At 46.5% G+C, this 17,040-nt stretch overlaps 1 protein-coding gene across 2 annotated transcripts in view; it reads right to left on the bottom strand.

The window, feature by feature from the left end:
• Positions 1-1,213: 1,213 nt before the first annotated feature.
• Positions 1,214-17,040, bottom strand: part of INPP5D (inositol polyphosphate-5-phosphatase D) — a 56,684-nt gene continuing 40,857 nt past the window's right edge. The window contains exons 13-28 of one of the 2 annotated variants that reach the window (XM_027777126.2): positions 15,103-15,220; positions 14,467-14,563; positions 12,997-13,135; positions 12,196-12,304; positions 11,955-12,043; positions 11,636-11,717; positions 10,342-10,431; positions 10,064-10,177; positions 8,865-8,947; positions 7,733-7,820; positions 6,849-6,998; positions 5,992-6,085; positions 5,652-5,759; positions 4,731-5,003; positions 2,571-3,153; positions 1,214-2,252 (exon numbers count right to left, since the gene is read on the bottom strand). In XM_027777126.2, the coding sequence (XP_027632927.1) occupies positions 2,250-2,252; positions 2,571-3,153; positions 4,731-5,003; positions 5,652-5,759; positions 5,992-6,085; positions 6,849-6,998; positions 7,733-7,820; positions 8,865-8,947; positions 10,064-10,177; positions 10,342-10,431; positions 11,636-11,717; positions 11,955-12,043; positions 12,196-12,304; positions 12,997-13,135; positions 14,467-14,563; positions 15,103-15,220 (2,220 nt within the window). In that variant the 3' untranslated portion in view covers positions 1,214-2,249. Of the gene's footprint in view, positions 2,253-2,549; positions 3,154-4,730; positions 5,004-5,651; positions 5,760-5,991; positions 6,086-6,848; positions 6,999-7,732; positions 7,821-8,864; positions 8,948-10,063; positions 10,178-10,341; positions 10,432-11,635; positions 11,718-11,954; positions 12,044-12,195; positions 12,305-12,996; positions 13,136-14,466; positions 14,564-15,102; positions 15,221-17,040 lie in introns of those variants that run through there. The other variant, XM_027777125.2, reaches the window with a different exon arrangement.

The raw sequence follows: 17,040 nt of genomic DNA, 5'->3' as shown, positions 1-17,040 counted from the left end.
TTAGAACTCTCTCTTCTGCAGAGGCCTCGGAAAGCTCTTTACAGAGCCTTGTTATGCATATTTTCCACTTGCAAAAAGTGTGGTGGCATTTGCTGTCATTCCTGTCATAGACAGTAACTCAGACTCTCTTTGGAGCCACTCTCAAGCTGGGTAAGTAATGCATTTTTAGCATGGGAATAGTAATGTATTTTATTTCTGCTGGAAACTTGGCAGAGAGCTGCTCCCCCAGCAATATGCCTTTCTAAAGGACAGGCCAAATCAAGTACCTGGATGTTATATTATGCCTTAGTAGGTCCAGTGTTCTCAAACTCTACTCATCTGCAAATCTGTGCAAAGCTTAAGCAGTATTCCTCCTTAGGAGAATATTTTTGCAAGAAGCTGTCCTTGCTTTATATCAAGCTTTTATTTTGCAAACTTTGGGGAATACACTTTCTTTTCTGCATCTTAGGAAGTCAGTGGATAAACACAGAAAATCTGAGCCTGTCTCATTGTTGGGAAGGCAAAAACTATTTTGTAGAAACCCTGCCGTGTTTTCCATCTCCAAACATACAAGAATATGTCACGGAATGAGTAGAAACTGATCTAACTCTCCTTATTGGACATAAAGCTCACCTGCTCCGGGAAGGTTTTGTTCGGTGGCCTTCTGAGTTCTTCTGCGATCTGGAAAAGTTAAATGCTCCCCAGGGCCAGGGAAATACCACAGCTATTGAATTATGGGGATTACACAGAGAGGATTCTGATGAATAAAGCAAGAGGAATGTAAGCCCAAAGCCTGTCTTGCTGACTTGTAGGTGAGAGAGCCAGGTGCTTCAGTAATGATGCCTTGAAACTCCAACGTGCATGGCAGAAAAACCTCTCTTTTAAAAAGATTTCTGCCTTACAGATTGTCCTCTTCCTCCCATTCTCACAAGCCTACACTTGGCCTCTTCTGCTCCATAAAATTACTGTGCATTGTCTGTAATCACACAGTTGGTAACTGTGCTTGCTAACAGGTGCTAGAATTTTTAAACCAGCTGTATCCATGAAGGGTCTGTGTACGCAGACAAACGCGTCCTCAGTCACAATATCGCAGTGGCATTGCTGTATCTTCCCTGCACTCCTTAGTGCCTTTGGTGTTTCTTCTGGGCAGGGATTACTGTCACTGAGCAAGCTGGCGTAGCACCCAGCTAAGGCTGAGTCATGTTTCAGGCAGTTCTGAATTTTCAATAAAGAATGATCAGAAAGGTGACTATTTTATTTTTAAGTAATCAACATGGAAACAAGAGCAACGATTAAGTCACAAACAGGCATAGCCTAATTATAACCACGGCATTAATACTTAACATGAATACAACAGAAATTACAAGTATGTTAACATTATTTTTTCTCGGTCAATAAACAAAAGTGTACAGTAAGGTCAGCATTAATCTATTAAGAATGCTACAAAACCAGCCAGCCAGTGTCCTTCAAAACCAGAGTGCTTGCTGTGAGACAGGCTGGAGTGGCTGCTCTCTGTCCCTTCAGGCAGCTGGACTCCTCGGCTGCCTATGGACCCTGCCTATTCTCCCATTTCTGCATGTAGTTCTGATACTTCCCTTTGTTTAGGGGTACAAAAGCACTACCTGCTAGACAGAAAAAGAGCTCCAGTGCCAAGGGCCAGCCCTCACTCTGCATGAATAATGCATATATGCAGCCTAGGAGCTCACACGGAGGCAAAGCTGGCTCCATTGACAGTCTGTGACATTCATCAGTATCTGCTATTCAAACTCTTTTCCCACCCTCCCCTAGCTCCTCACTACATGGATAGGACATGCTTTTGGAGCTGTACCGCTTTCTAAATGCTTTCTTTTACGTATCACTCTTTAAAAGGAATTCTGTAACACAAAATAAAAATTTTGCTTCTGTAGAAAGGGGGTTCTTTAAACACACCCCTTGCATCTTCTAGTCCTTATACCGTACCTTCCTCTTTTTCAAAACATTTACTAATACATGTACTTAACCACCTGCCTTTTACTAGAAGTACCAAAGTGACACTACAAAAGCCTAACCTGCATTTGGTATTGTGGTCCTGGCTCCTCTTGGTCTGAGCAACATAGGATAAACTTCTCAGATAGAACATTTCCAAAATCATAGAGAGGGATACACCCTCAAAAATAAAAAAAACCAGTCTTTTTAGAACCAGACCAGAGGACATCAGTGTGAACAAAGCAGTAATTGCCATCTTTCTTCTCATCAGGATTCCTCCTAGGGTGCCATCTGCCGTCTTGCTTTCACTGTAGAGACAAGAGAAGACATCAGCTTGTCTATCGTCAATTCTAAAAGTTTTGATGAAGACGGGAAAAAAAATAATCCTACAGCTTACTCAAGTGGGCTCTATTTTTCTCCCAGACTCATTTACTAAGACCTCCCCTATTCCTCATCCAGCTCATGACATTCTGGGGAAAAAAACAAACAACCCACAACAAAAAAACCACCAGCCCCAAAAAGCTCGGTTAGGAAGGAAATAGAGTAAGGGTGCGGTGATTAAGTACTAGCAGTGTTCTTCTGTTATTAAACACTTCTACCCTGCCTTATTCCCACAAGTAACGCACCGGTGTAGTTGTCCTGCCAACTGGTCCCTCTTCCGTCCGATGCTTCGCGGCGTGTGGCAGCTCTGAACTGTCCCGATAGTCTCGGCCCTTGGGGTTCTGCATGTCCAGCACTGCCCGGCTCTTCGAGGGAAGGGGCGGCTTGTTCTGCTGTCCCTGGATGCTTGGGCTGACTTCAGACCTCAGTGGCTTGACTAGTTTTTTGAGCGGTGCTGAGTTTTCTGACAATGTAGTCATCTTTGGTTTGGCTTGAGTCTTTTCACCTGTATTCTTTTCTTCAGTTTGGCCGGAGCAGGTATAGGACCGAAATCGCTGTGTGGGGACCAGGAAAGGTGGTGATGGTTGTTTGCCGGAGGTCTTGCTGCTCTCGGGCTCCTGTGACTTTGTGAGATGACAGCTCTGATCAAGTAGTGGCGGCGGCAGCTGCTCTTTTCGCAAGGCCTTGGGGTAGTCCTGCTCTTTCTTTGATGCCACCTTGCCCTTCGAGCCCATAGAGCCGTACAGTGGGTTCTCAAACATCTCCGGCTTCTGCTGTCCCTCCTCCTGAAGCAAAGGCTCTGCTGTAGTTTTCCCCAATTCAGGCGGCCTACAGTCATCAAAGCAGCATAAAAAGGAGACTTGTAAAGAGCAGGGAAGAGACACTGATTTAAAGAAAAAATGAATAGGAAATGAGCATGATAAAAATTAAACTGATTGTGCAAAGGGGTAACAGGATAACAATGAAACTCGGGGGGGGGGAACAGAATTGTGTGTTGTTTTTACTTTGTTTAATCATTATTAACATGACAGCAGGGAACAGATATGCATGGTACTGTATAAACTCCCTGCTGGACTACAGTCTTGTCAAAGCAGTTCTTGGCTTTTCTTTAAACAGAGGTAAGCTACTGAGCCAAAATGTGCCAAGTGCTTTGATGGCTCTGCGACACACATAAATCTGAATTTAAATATTAATAAGAATCTTCAGATCTGAAGAGACGATTGAGATGGCTGGCTGGACAGTTAACGTAAGAGCTCACATCATACTGTAGCGTTTTACAGCTAGGTCAGTCACTTGCTACCAGTGCTACACGGTATCCCTAAGGAAAGGATAGAACTCTTTAGTGCACCCAAATGCACAATATATAAGTAATAGCTATATAACATAGGGTGAGACATTGTAGGTTCACAGCTGAGCCCTTTGAATTGAGGCTCAGACTGGAGTGACAGCACAGTTGTACAATGGGACAAGGGAGGTTTTGTGGGTTGTGTATGACTCGACCTGGCTGGCAAGGCTTTCACCTGGAGAACCACCACAATGCTTGAAAGATCAGCCACAATATCACTGATCAGAGTGGCACGAGGGAGAGTGGCACGTGTTCTTTGGGTGTATTCAAAGGAGTTGTGTTCCTTCCTTGCTTCGAGTTACATTCTGGAAGTCAGTACATGCAGGAGCAAAGAGCTGAGAGCATGATGAAGTGTTGTCAGGTACATAACAGATTGAGGCAGCGCTTGCAGCTCTGACTTCTGCAACTTCTGGCTTATAGAGAGAGACATCCATCTACCAGTGAACTCTAGCCCAGGCTCAGAAAGCAGCTGTCACTGTCAAGAAGAGGTCTGGAATGAGGACATTGATGGCGTACACGTGCTAAGGTAGAGTAGCTTCATCGCTTTACTAAGGTGGGGTATTTTCAATTGCTGGATGGAAATTCTGCATTAAGGCTTGTGATAGATGCAGCACATAGATGTTAATTTGTTTAGCAAGCTGGAAATTTGTATAGCACTCTAAGCAGAAATTCAGCTAAAGTACTTCACATATGACATGTGAAGGAGCTCTCCTTCCCATCCAGCGGAAAGATCTATGTCACACTCTTCCCTTTTCTTATTTGTTTCTACAGTCAACTCTGTAGTCTTCTCCTCTCTTGGCAGAATTAAACTTACACATATATTTTTGGCTTTCCTTTCACAAAAGTCAGAGGAACTACTACACTAGTTTTCTTTAAGTGTGTGGTATCTGCCCTTGTGACCTTCGCTTGTCTTTTTCTAATTCTACATATAAAAGATTGAAAGAATATGCTGCACCTTGAACTCTGCATAGATAATGAAACAGTGACTGTGCAGAACGACAGGAGAGAGGGGACGACAGGAGAGAGGGGACAAGTCCCAGTGCAAAACTCAAAGACTCACAGGTACTCTTGACTCCGACTACAAATGCTTCTGTTTACTGTAGGCTGGAGGGATGTTTTTGGAGATAGAGGCGACAAGGAGGGTGACGTGTAGGATGACTGACTCTGTCCCATTATGGACGTAGCCTCTTTGGGCTGCTGCTCATAGCTCCAGGGAGAAGGTGGCTGGTCTGGTGACGGTATCTGCTTAAGCTGGCTGGCTGCAGAGGGTTGCTGAGAGAAAGCAGCCATCCCCAGGTAGTTGGGGTTGCTGATGTCTGTGGGAGTGGAGCTGCTGAAGAGAAGAAATATTGTTGGGAAGATGCATGCAAAAATACTTTTATTTTTTTGTCTCCCTGCCAGCTACAAAGGAGTTAGTGCCCGCTGACTGCTTAGATTAAATACCACCTACTTTTTTCTTTTTCTTTTTTTTTTTTTTTGTGACTGTTTGCTTCAGAATCAGAGAATACGTGGGAGTCCCATTAGTGCCTCCCACCCCTGGGTCACTGGAGAGGAAGCAGCTGGGCCAAGGCCACCTCCCCCAACCCCAAATAGTTCCTCTAGCTATGACAGATGCTTCCATTTCCAGGTTGCAGAGACCACCCAGCCTCTGCAGCCACATATAAGGGCTTCTATAGGTTTCTAGGCCCAGCAGTTCAGCTGGAAGCTGCAGCAGAATGGTTCCAGGCAAGAGGCAAATTCCAGCTCTGGGCAGCATTGTGCCCCATGGGAATAAGCTGCTGGAACAACAGGAGAGCCATTTGGCCTTTTGAGGTGTACCCATGTAGACTAGCAGGCAGAAGGCCTGCAAAGAAATGCCCTTGTGCAACAGGAGTGAGAGGACAGCCTCACCCACAGCACCCTACGACTGGGGAAGGATAAGACAGGCGGTTTGAGCATGGCTCCCCACCCCAAGCGGGCACAGGGAAAGCAGCAAGATTACCGTAACATATCCTCCTTTCCTGGGTTGTCTGGAGACGAGGAAGCACTCCCCCAGTAGCGAGCAATGGCTGCTGCCTCTTTAGCCACCAGATGAGTGGATTTTGACTTTCTGTTGGAAAGAAAGGGGCCCTTTTTAAGTGGGGTGCGGAGACCCAGTCTGAGTAATGCTTCTCAGCTTTTGAAACTGCGCACAGAAGCACTGACCAACCCCGACCAGAGAGCCACAAGAGCAGCTTCCCAGTGCTCACCATGGCTATTAATACTGCTCCCACAGCAAGCCCAGCTTTGCGTTCATTGAGCCAACGAGTTTTCTGTAACCGACCTACCCCTTTGCCCTTTACCTGTTAGTTTGATCCCAGTCTTTGCTAGGCTCCGAGTTGCTGATGTTCTTTGGTTTCTGCCCAGCGATTTCATCACGTTCAATCTTGACAAAGTCTGAAGGAAAGAAAAGGCATAAAAGTGTGTTTTGGCAGCTTCAGAGTCTGATTGCCTAAGTTTTCTGTGATACTGCTTGTATTAAGGCATCTCTCTTTGTCTATCAGAGTGACAGACAGCTTTAAACAGTTGCTGCTATCGTGTTTTCAACTGCCCACTAATACGTATGGTGTTTTGTTGACATAGGAAAAATGTGTGTATCTTGGAATACAAAGGTCCTGATCTGCCAAACAGCCACATACGGGTCATTTTACCATCAAGAGAGTAATAGTAAATGTCATGAGGCTGCTTTTGTACTCTGGAAGAGAAAAAGTAGCAAGGTGAAAATAAGCAAGGTTTGTGATCTTTTAGCCAAGGAGCTGCTCCCTGAGAGCCTCACATGCTCTTTGCAGGTGTTCCCCAGGATGACTGGAGCAGGGAGAGCTTTGGCACCTCTTCACATAACCACTGCAAGTGGAAATACGGTGTCACCATTCAATAAAATCAGTATTAGTGACAGACAGGGGGCTCTCTCAGTCTGCTGAATTTACTTGAATGATGAAAAAGAAAAACCCAAATTGAATTGCTGTGTCTTTCTGGAAGAGTACAGGTATACCCCTGAGAACTAAGGATACTCACATCCTGCATTCAGCATCAAAAGATCTTGCCTCTTTGGGACTTAAAACACAGCCAGGATAATTTTCAATTCTTTGACAGTTATCAGAAATCTTTTGAGATGGATATTCTCTAGGGCAAGCATCGCAGAGATGATGTCGTTCCTTACCATATAGTTTCTCTCTCTGTTTTCCTTGTGATGTTTGTAACTTGATTTCACCTTGGAAGACCCCTGTTTTCTCACCATGGTGTGTCAGCACAGTATGGATAGGAACTAAGGATTCTGTTGCTTCTATTCGCAGGGCAATGCAGCCTTCCCCTAGAAGAGCACAAGGAGACAATGAGCCTGGGACTGAGAAAAAAAGCATTGAAATCTTCTTGTGTCAGTCATCTATTATCACTGTGCTGACAGGGCTGAGATTACTGGAGAGAATCTACTTTGGATCGCAGTAAGGAGTGTAATATCTCTTGAGAAAGCAGGGGCATTCATTTCACTTCTTTACATACGTGTGAAGGATTTGGGCATTGGAGACACCCACAGGTGACTACAGGGTTCTGAGCTTCCATTACTGGTAAGGAACACATGAGCCTGTGGCTGCCATTTCAGTTAATGGGATTTTGGCAGAGAGCCTTCTGTGGACGAGCACTGCTGGTTAGAATTTGGAAGCAAGCAGCACTGACAATGACTTTTCTATAGCCAGGAGAAATGAATCAAGTAAGTGCAAGTGAAACAGGACCTGTATGTTCTGAATACACAGCACAGGAGCAGACTCCTGATTTAATTCCTGTGAAGTCCTTTATTTTTAAGCTGCTGCTCTTTTAGGGCTGGTAAAGCTCACAAAAATGGTTTCTTCTAGTTCATATTCCTGTAATCGTCATTACCTCACACAATATTGGCCACAATGTATTTTTATATGTATTGAGTTCTAAATCAGAAGTTGGAGCATCATAGATGTTCAGTCTGTAAGAGTTACTTCTCTCCCACTCTTTCGGTGGTTTGGAAAAATCTAAGTAGATTTTGACTCATCCAGAACTTTACAGCTATACATTTACCATAAGATTCATCACTGTCTGATGACTTAACGCTGATCAGGATGTGTTGATCCAGTAGGTATTCTGGGTCTGAAATAATTGGAGTCAGCTGCAAAGACAAGTTGATGTGGGTCAATACAATAAGTGGTCTACACGAACACAGTTCTCCCTGTGCTTCAGTCCCAAATGAGCAAAAGTCAGCTGGACAAACCCATTGAGGGTATCATGTCACCCCCAGGATTGGCCTCTGATGATGTTTGGAGATCTGTGCTAGAAAGCTACACACTTTTAGAGCCCACCCACTCTCACTCCCAGCACAGCAGGTAGAATGGTACAAATCAAACACTCATGGGCTGAGGTGCAGTTTTCTCCTGCAGTGCAGGACTGAAAATTGCTCTAGGAGGAAGTGATCTGGACTCTGATTATGCTCTGTTCCCAGAAATCTGTTTGGCTGTTGTTACAGTCACTTATTGTAGAGGCATTCCCCAATCTCTCAGTGTAAGGCCATCTTTCCATAGTCAGCAGTTCTTCTTCTGAGCTATTCAGAAGGGTACTGACGTGCATATTTGCTCCAAATCCAGGAGCTCTGATAGTTCTTCCCGCTCCCACTGTGCCAGGAAATGGAGAACAGCTCTGATCCCAAGGACAGGACTTGTCTCTGACACTGATGCACAGAACACTACTTCTGGGCACTGATGGCCTTTTTAACACAGGTAAAAAATACTTGGTCAGCTTTTCTAAAAAATAGAAAAAACTTTGCCTGACAGGCAAGGAAGCTCCAGGGCAGAGTTACTTTTTAAGATGTTTGATCTTCCAGCAAAAACTGAAAAACTGGGCCTGCTTAAAAGACTTACCAGCATAGTTGTGTTCACTAAAAAGGTGAGAAAAAAGTCACGCTCCTGAGTGACATAAATCACGCGCCAGCAAAATTCGTGATTAAGGATGAAAGTAACTGGCAAGTCCTTTCCTGCTTATAACATGCCCTGTTCAGCTGAAGCCCACCCTGCATTCTTACAGTCTCTTGAGTGTAAACAAGACTACAAGCATGTTCCTGGAAATAATGTTTTTATAAGGAAAAGATGTAATGTTGCTTATGGGATGCAAGTGGAAGGCTTCTGTTCCATATGGATATGGAAACACAGTCCCAGTTTACCTTTGGAAGTGCATCAGTGAACTTTACCACAAGCTCCCCTTCATTCCCATCCTCATTTTCTCCTTCCTGGCTCTTTACAAAACCTGCAAAGTGATGAGAAAGTTGTTCACCAGAAGAGACAGTAAGAACTTGGCTACAAATTCTTTTCAGATGCTAGATCTGCAAAAGGCCTACAATTATTTTCCTGCTTGGGCAAAAGTCTTAAAAGCATTAAGAAGCTTAAAGTCTGAGCTTTGGGTGAATGTTTACACAGTAAATTTACAAGTGATTTTACTGGAGCATTGTTAAATGGTTTTATTTTACAGTTAAACTTGGCACTGAAAAGCTCAGCGCATACATGGACTGGAGGATAAGAACATGACAGCTCTTCCTACGCCACTCAAGATAGCACACTTTTGAAATTCTAATTTAAGATTCGTAATACACTGTTTCCATAGAAATTTATGCAAATTTTGATACAGCCAAAAAATAATCTTTTATGGAACTGTCTTTGACACAGCGCTCTGACATGCGATAATGTGATGAAGCATACACCAAAGGCATGCTGTCCCACTTAGACGAGCAGTCCTGTGATGGGGAATCGCTTAAAAAAACCACAGCAAGGGCATGTAGGCTCGCATTACATAAACAGCTGAGACTCAGCCCTGCAGCACAGGGACCGGGAATAAGATCTGCAGCGCTGGTAGGTACACAGTCCCATTTAGAGAATCAAATCACTATCTTTCACTTCTAAGTTGGTCCTCTGACTTATTCTTTTTTAAACCAGGGTAATTAAATTGTTTTTATTAGCATAATGCAGATGCTTTATTTTGAAAATATCTGATCCTTTGCAGCAGGCACGATTAGAAATTTAATCGATCAATATGTTGGCTAAGTAGCAATTTTCTGTGTGATCAGCAAGAACAACACGTGTTTCTCTTCAAGAAAGGAATTATGATATTGCCGAACAAGATGGAAGAAATTGTGGATGGCTTCATGTCGAAGCACAGACTGCAGCTAAATGGCTGTGGGGTTTGGCTTGCGTTGCTGACAATACAGAATTACTTGTAAATGACAACAAACCTCTAGGACATCCCTTTTCTGCCTAGAACAAGCGATCCACACAGCTGTTTATTTATTTAGATCAAAGCAAGAGGAAGGGGAACTAACCCAAACAAGCAGGAAACTGACAGAAAGAATAAAGATGGGCAAACCCATACTTTCTAAGCAGCTAGAGTGAAACTCAATGTAGAACTTGGTCTGGGACTTGGTCTTCAGAGTAGCATAGCAGTGCAGGAACTCTATCTCCCCTTGAGAATCCGTGTACTTGGAGTCTAAGAAAGAGGAATGGAAAATAATGACATTTTCAGTAGGAGATAAAGAGAGGGCATTTTTGAGTGGACTCTTTTCAGAAGCAGCTTTTTCTTTCACAATATACAAAGCACCGCATGTTGTACCCAAAGGTGAAGGTAGCACACCTGCACCCAAAGCGACTAACCATTCTTTGAAACAAACTGTGAGGTGACTCCCACTTCAAAGGTGGCAAAGACAGGACTGTGGTCACTCGTCATGATGTCAGTGGTGCAGCCTGCCGACGAGAGAGGGAGGATAGTTACTGCCCTGCGTTTCTGCCCTGCTGCAGTGAGATCACTGCCATAGAAATATTATTCGGTAATTTTCCAGAAAACATAACTGTCACTGTGGTAACTCGTCTCTAGTCAGAAGTGTTTCTACGTAATCCCATGTGACTATATAGGAGTGTAACTTTTTTGTCAAAATACATAAAGGTTTGGTTAAGGGGCAGAACTCTACCATATCATTTTGCAAGTGACTGTCAGTGTTAGATTCCCCCGGTACAAAAAGCACTTGCAGGCTTCCTGGTTGCCTCTGCAACGTGCACAGCTAATTAAAGCTCTGATATGGCAGGAAATCACGCAAGCATGCACTGGTGTTACTTCAGTGCTACAGCACAACTCATGGCCCAGGATTAACAGTGAGTGAGCAAGACCCTGAGGCGCCCTAAGCGCACACTGTGTTCCTGCCAGCCTGGCCCGTTGAACAGAACAGCGCACAGAAGCAGGTGCCAGGCTCCCTGGAGGTGCTTATTTGACCACAGACCTCATCGTAGTCTCTGTCATCAGATCAGTGCACCTTATCCCCCAAGAGACTTCTACAGCCCTCTTCTCAATCCCATGCACAAGAAACCATCAATGTCATACTCAGACGCTCGAGCCTACATATAGTTGATGAAATTTCAGGAACTAGTATCTAAGTCTTTTTTTTTTAAACAGGTCCTGTGGGCTTCCTCTCTTCCCCGCACTGTGCTTTTGTGATGCTTCTGAGCCAGAAAGGCAACAGGCTCTTGGTACCGCAGTCCTTCTGGAATATGATTTGGTGCAAGAGAGATGTTTGCAGCTCCAACCTCTGCAGACTGGACTGTGTACACAGGGTCTGCCCTACTGTCACCATCAAGTGAGGAGCTCCTGATGGTAACTGCACAGGAAAAGTGGTCGTTGCCAAGAAAGAGCTGGTGTAAAGTGATCCTACAGCGTGGCCTAAAGGTGGACAGCTGCAGCTGTCTGAGTGGTATTCTGCACATAAAAGAATAACAGAATTAATTCCCAACCTTGTAAGGTTACAGGCAGGGAGAGTTGGCTCCGCTCTGCCTAGTTTAACATCAGGTCCCTCTATGCTGAGTGCCTGGCAGTGCAGGGAGATCCTACAGATTCTGCTCTGAATCATTTCCGTTTCAGACGGATTGCTTTGCTATCTACAATCTGTTATCTACCCACCATAGGACTGACACACAACGTGCACCATGGGGTATGATTTCCAGAGCACTCGATCACACCAGGATGGCAAATTGTACTTCATCTGCAAACCAAAGGAGAAGTGATGTCAAGAAGAAGGGAAAGGACCAGTTCACAAAAGAACAGGAAATTCACTTGCCCAAACACCATATATTTGTGCCCAATCTTTTTGTTTGTATTGACTCATTTCAAAACACTACAGGGGCAGAAAATGCACAGACTTTTTAGGTCACTTTCTTCTGCAGGATTCACTTTTCCCGCTCTGCCATGCACTTCTGAAGGAAAATCAGTTTCCACCTACCCCTGTAGCTTTTTGCTTGGTGTAAGCATACTTCTCCCGGGTACCTCTTTCAAAACGGTAGGTCGGAGCAAAAGTAATCTCTTCTTCCTCTAAAACAGAGAGATAGCTCTGTTACCTGGCCTCTTGAGAACCCTCCCCTGGGCAAGACAGCCACTGCTCTGTACACCCTGCCCCCAGCAAGTCTCGCAGGGAAAGTTGCTGGAAAAGGGAGAGGAACCTGCCAATAAATTCAGAATCTTACCGAACTGCAGAAACACCTTTTGGTCCTTTCTCTCTATGAGAAGCTGGTCGAAAGCCAGCAGCTCCGGATACTGCTGCTGCCTGATCTTCTGGATAATATTCTCTGCTTCCTGCCAACAGGGAAACAGCAGAGCTGCAGATGATGCAAAACCTTCTTCTAAATACTCCCTTCGCTGGTGAGCTAGCAAGTGCTTCTCAACTGTTTCACAGCGCCATACCCCCTGCCACTTCCCCATCTTTCCCTTCACTGAAAGGCAGGCCCCAGTCTTTGCTGCGTGGCTGAGCATTTGTCTATCAAAACAGGCATCAAAATGCCCACACATCCCCTACACACGCATATATACGCACACACACAACCAGATGCACATCAACACCAGGCTTGCTGTTGCCTACCGCCTACTGAAACCTATCCAGTATTTATTATGGCTTGCCTGTTTCTGAAGGCCTGTTCCGAGCCATTAAAAGCTAACTGAATGGAGCAGAAAGGCAATCTCTGGATCAAGCTGTTCGGGGACAGATGCTTGCTCACAGTGGGAACCAGAGCTGGGAGGTTTGGAGAAGCGATGCTGCCTGCAGCAGCAAAGTGTGCCAGACGGCTTCCTGGGTCCATTAATCCTGGGAGAGGGCAAAGGGGAGTTCCTCACTCTCCCCCAACTGGTGTCACACTCGTGCCATGGGGATCCCTCCTGCCTCCCCCCTTTCTGCCAGCCCTTCTGCCACGTTGCCCTAGACTAGCAAAAGATAGCGCTTCTACAGCAACACAGTATTTTGCCTCTCCAGGGATTCACGCAGGGTCCCTAACCGTCGGGGGCTGTTCCACACGGTAGTTCAAGTCTCCCAGCCAGAAAAGATGAGTAAAGCGATGAGTGATGTTAAACGGACTCAGTTTCTTATCTCCCAGCGTCAGGAAGCGCAGGATGTTCGTGTAGTTCTGGTTGCGTCTGTCAAGACAAGAAACATCTGCCTGACATACTAAATTGCCATGCCATTTCTGAACGCCTGGGCCGTCAGGGACTGCCACTTTACTAGGCAGGAACCGATTTGGCTCCACATCTAGAGAAGAGCAGATCAGAAGCCAAGAACTTGCCACCCCTGCCTGGCAACTGCCCCTCAGCAGACAGGCCCAGGTAATGTGCTCGCTGTCTCCTGGGGAGCCAACCTACTTCGTGCAACTAGTAATGCAGCGCAGCTCTTGTGCTGCGGCTTGCGGCGTGCGTGGGCTGGGGGGCAGGAGAGCAGCCTCTGCGTGAGGAGGGCATTTACAGCAGCTCCAGGCTGCTCTAGGTTGGCTGTCAGACTGTTTCCACCTGAATTGAAAGGCTGGAAAGCTGTCCTAAAGCCACTTTTGTTGACTCCTGGGTCTGTGCTTTTCTGAGCTGCATGTCCTAGAAACCCAGCATTAGACTGTTGCCTTCAGATTTCAGCAGCAAACACATAACTAGATTCTGGCAGCTATTCCGGGCCCTGGGGAACTCTTCCACAGAAGTTAACTCCATCAGTGGCAAGGACCCTGTGCAGAAATCCCACACCATCTGCTTTCTGGGTCTTGGACTGGGAAAGATGGCAAAGCCAACCTCTCCATTTCAAGTCGTCTGTGCTTTCAAAACCACTCCTTCCAACTGCTCCAGCTCCTCCCGGCGTGGGCACAGATCTCCCACCAATGTCGGGATCTTTGCCTTCCAGTCCTGTGGTGCACAGAACCTGCCAAGACCATGGAAACTCATTTCACAGCTGGGTGTAGAGAATTAGCCACCGTGGAGATACTTTTGTGCTACATCCCTCCCTCCTGCTATCCCTGACAGCATGCTCTGCCTGGCAGGATCTTTCCCAGCTGTGCCCCAGGGCACACCACAGCTCCCATGTCCCAGCACTACAATGCTGAGGAGGCAGATAGTTCCCTTCAGCACGTTATTCTGGGATGGGAAACACCTTCCCACACCTCTCCAAAACCCTGTCGATCAGGGAGCTGTTTTCCTCATGTACTGGGCTTGCACGACAGGTCACACAAGTGTTGAGCTCAACACTTACACTTGGCTCGGAAATAATTTTGCTGCACCCATGTGGTATGGCCATATAGCAGAAGTCCCTCATGTAAAGTACCACAGTAAGCAGCATCTTTAGCACAGATTGCCCTCCCAGGAGACATTGAACAATTTTTTTATGGTCAGGAAAACATGCGTGTGACTATTTAGTGGGCCTTCCTTCCAAACAGGGCCCAGAGAATTTCACCCTGTGTCAACAACCATTTTTGAGAGAGCAAGATGTATCTTACCTGTGTTTCTTTTCACTTCCTGAAGTCAAATGGCTGTTAACAAACCCAAAGGAGGTTCCATTAAACATGAATGACACCCCCACAGCTCCTTTATTACCTGGAAAAGGATAAGCCAAAAATGTCAAAAAAATCCATCCACCTCCAGGCTGAGTCTAGCAAAGATAAGAAAGCACCTAGCACATCTTCAGTGAAGGGGAGGATGGAGAAGAGAAATAAGGTGACTTAATCAGCACAGAAAGAATTAGTACATACAGCACAGACTGTGGAAAAAAATTTTCTAAGAATGCTAAAAAAAAGTAGTTGAAGGGAAAGAAGTTCAATTCCCTTGTGAAACCCAAGAAAGAGCAATCCAACAGCCAAACCAAAGAAACAAAGGCGTTTCCTGGGAATATAAATAAATATACATATATTATATACACACATGTGTATGCTAAGTATAGACACAAGTAGATTCCCTCTCTTACAGGCAGAGTAAGAGATAATGAGTGCTGGTGGGATATAACTTTAGTACCACTAGTGTCACATAAATGTAGTCAAAGGAGTCCTGTTGAGAAAAAGCTGTTCCGTTTCAGGGACAGTGCTGGCACAGACTGAACAGGTCTCAGTCCTCTGGGCAAGATGGGGTCTGTTCCTCACCCAGCGTGTTTGCGATGCCTGTCTTCACGTTGTCTGTGCAGATGTGGCTGATGCGGTTCTCATGTTCTGGCTTGGCCAGTACAACAATCCTGATGTTCCAGAGAGTATGGATTGCTATCTGCAGGGATGGAAAGGTTAGAGGTTGTATTTCTGCACATACCTGTGGAGCTGCGCTGCAGCTGCAGCCTTCCTGACTCCTCCTGTAGTATTTCTACACAAATTTTCTTCTCGTGCTCAGGATATGCTTTCAGTCATTTTAATCAAAGGTGGGAGGAAGGACCTACCTATTTTCCAGTGCCATTTTCTAGTTAATCATTGGATTGCCTTGCTTGAACAAAATACAGTTTCCCAATCACCATGAGAATCGTAAATCCTGCTGTCCTGCGGCCTTCCAGATATGCTTACATTTCTTTCTTGACATCAAGACAAGATGCCCGTGGGGCACAGCAGCCCCCGGCAGCACTACAGGCTGGGGCAGGGGGCTGGGAAGGGCCCGGCGGGACAGGGCCTGGGGGGGCTGGCTGGGCCGGCTGGGCGGGAGCCCCCCGTGTGCCCAGGTGGCCAAGGCGGCCAGCAGCGGCCTGGCTCGTGTCCCAGGCCGTGTGGCCAGCAGGGCCGGGGCAGTGCCTGTCCCCCTGCGCTCGGCACCGGTGCGGCCGCCCCTGACTCCTGGGCTCAGGGTTGGGCCCCTCAGGGCCAGAGGGACATGGAGGGGCTGGAGCGTGTCCGGAGACGGGAACGGGGCTGGGGAAGGGTCCAGAGCACAAGTGCTGTGAGGGGCGGCTGAGGGAGCTGGGGGGGTTCGGCCTGGGGAGGGGGAGGCTCAGGGCGGCCCGTATGGCTCCCTACGGCTGCCTGACAGGGGCTGCAGGCGGGGGGGGTCGGGCTCTGCTCCCAGGGAACAAGTGGACAAGAGGAAATGGTCTTAAACCGTGCCAGGAGAGGTTTAGATTGGAGATGAGGAAAAACTTTGCCACTGAAAGGGTTGTCAAGCTCTGGAACAGGCTGCTCAGGGAGGTGGTGGAGTGACAATCCCTGAAGTGTTCAAAAAACCGCATAGATGCAGTGCTTAGGGACATGGTTTAGTGGTGGGCTTGGCAATGCTGGGTTGACTGTTGGACCTGATGATCTTAAAGGTCTTTTCCAACCTAAATGATTCTATGATTCTATCACTGAAACTCAGCAATGTCCAAACCCGGTCTTAATAAAGTTCAGTCTTCTATGACTGTGCCTGCGTGCTGTTACATCCCATTTTGAAAGTGCAATAGCCTATGGTGAGATCTAAGCTACAGCTGGCTCAAAGTTTTATAATCTCCTCCTCTATGAAGGTCAAACTATCACCATCACTTGACTCAAGTGCTCAGCATCTTCCCCTTGCTCCCAGCCTGGCAGGCAGGGGAGCTTCATGGCAGGGTCCCTGCTTTGGCAGTGCTGGGGGTCACTGTCCATAGCAATATGCCCATCTAGCCAGCGCCAGGGGAAGATCAAGAAGTTGTCCATGGGCCAGCAGTGTGCCCTTGGAGCCAAGGTGGCCAGTGGGATCCTGGGGCGTGTTAGGAGAGTGGCCAGCAGGCGGAGGGAGGTGATCCTGCCCTCTGCTCTGCCCTGGTGAGGCCACATCTGCAGTGCTGGGTCCAGTTCTGGGCTCCCCAGTTTAAGAGAGACAGGGAACTACTGGAAAGGGTCCAGCGGAGGGCTACAAAGATGATGGAGGACTGGAGCATCTCCCTGATAAGGAAAGGCTGAGAGAGCTGGGGCTGTTTAGCCTGGAGAAGAGAACACCGAGAGGGGATCTTATCAATGACTACAAATATTCTTAAGGGCAAGTGTCATGAGGACAGGGCCAGATTCTTTTCAGTGGTGCCCAGAGACAGGACAAGGGGCAACAGGCACAAACTGACACAAAAAGTTCCTTCTGAATATGGGGAAGATGATCTT

Source organism: Falco peregrinus, chromosome 12 (genome assembly GCF_023634155.1).
Source record: "Falco peregrinus isolate bFalPer1 chromosome 12, bFalPer1.pri, whole genome shotgun sequence".
NCBI classification, from domain to species: domain Eukaryota; kingdom Metazoa; phylum Chordata; class Aves; order Falconiformes; family Falconidae; genus Falco; species Falco peregrinus.
The sequence above is the reverse complement of the archived record's forward strand: the minus strand, read 5'-3'. Positions and strand labels throughout refer to the sequence as shown.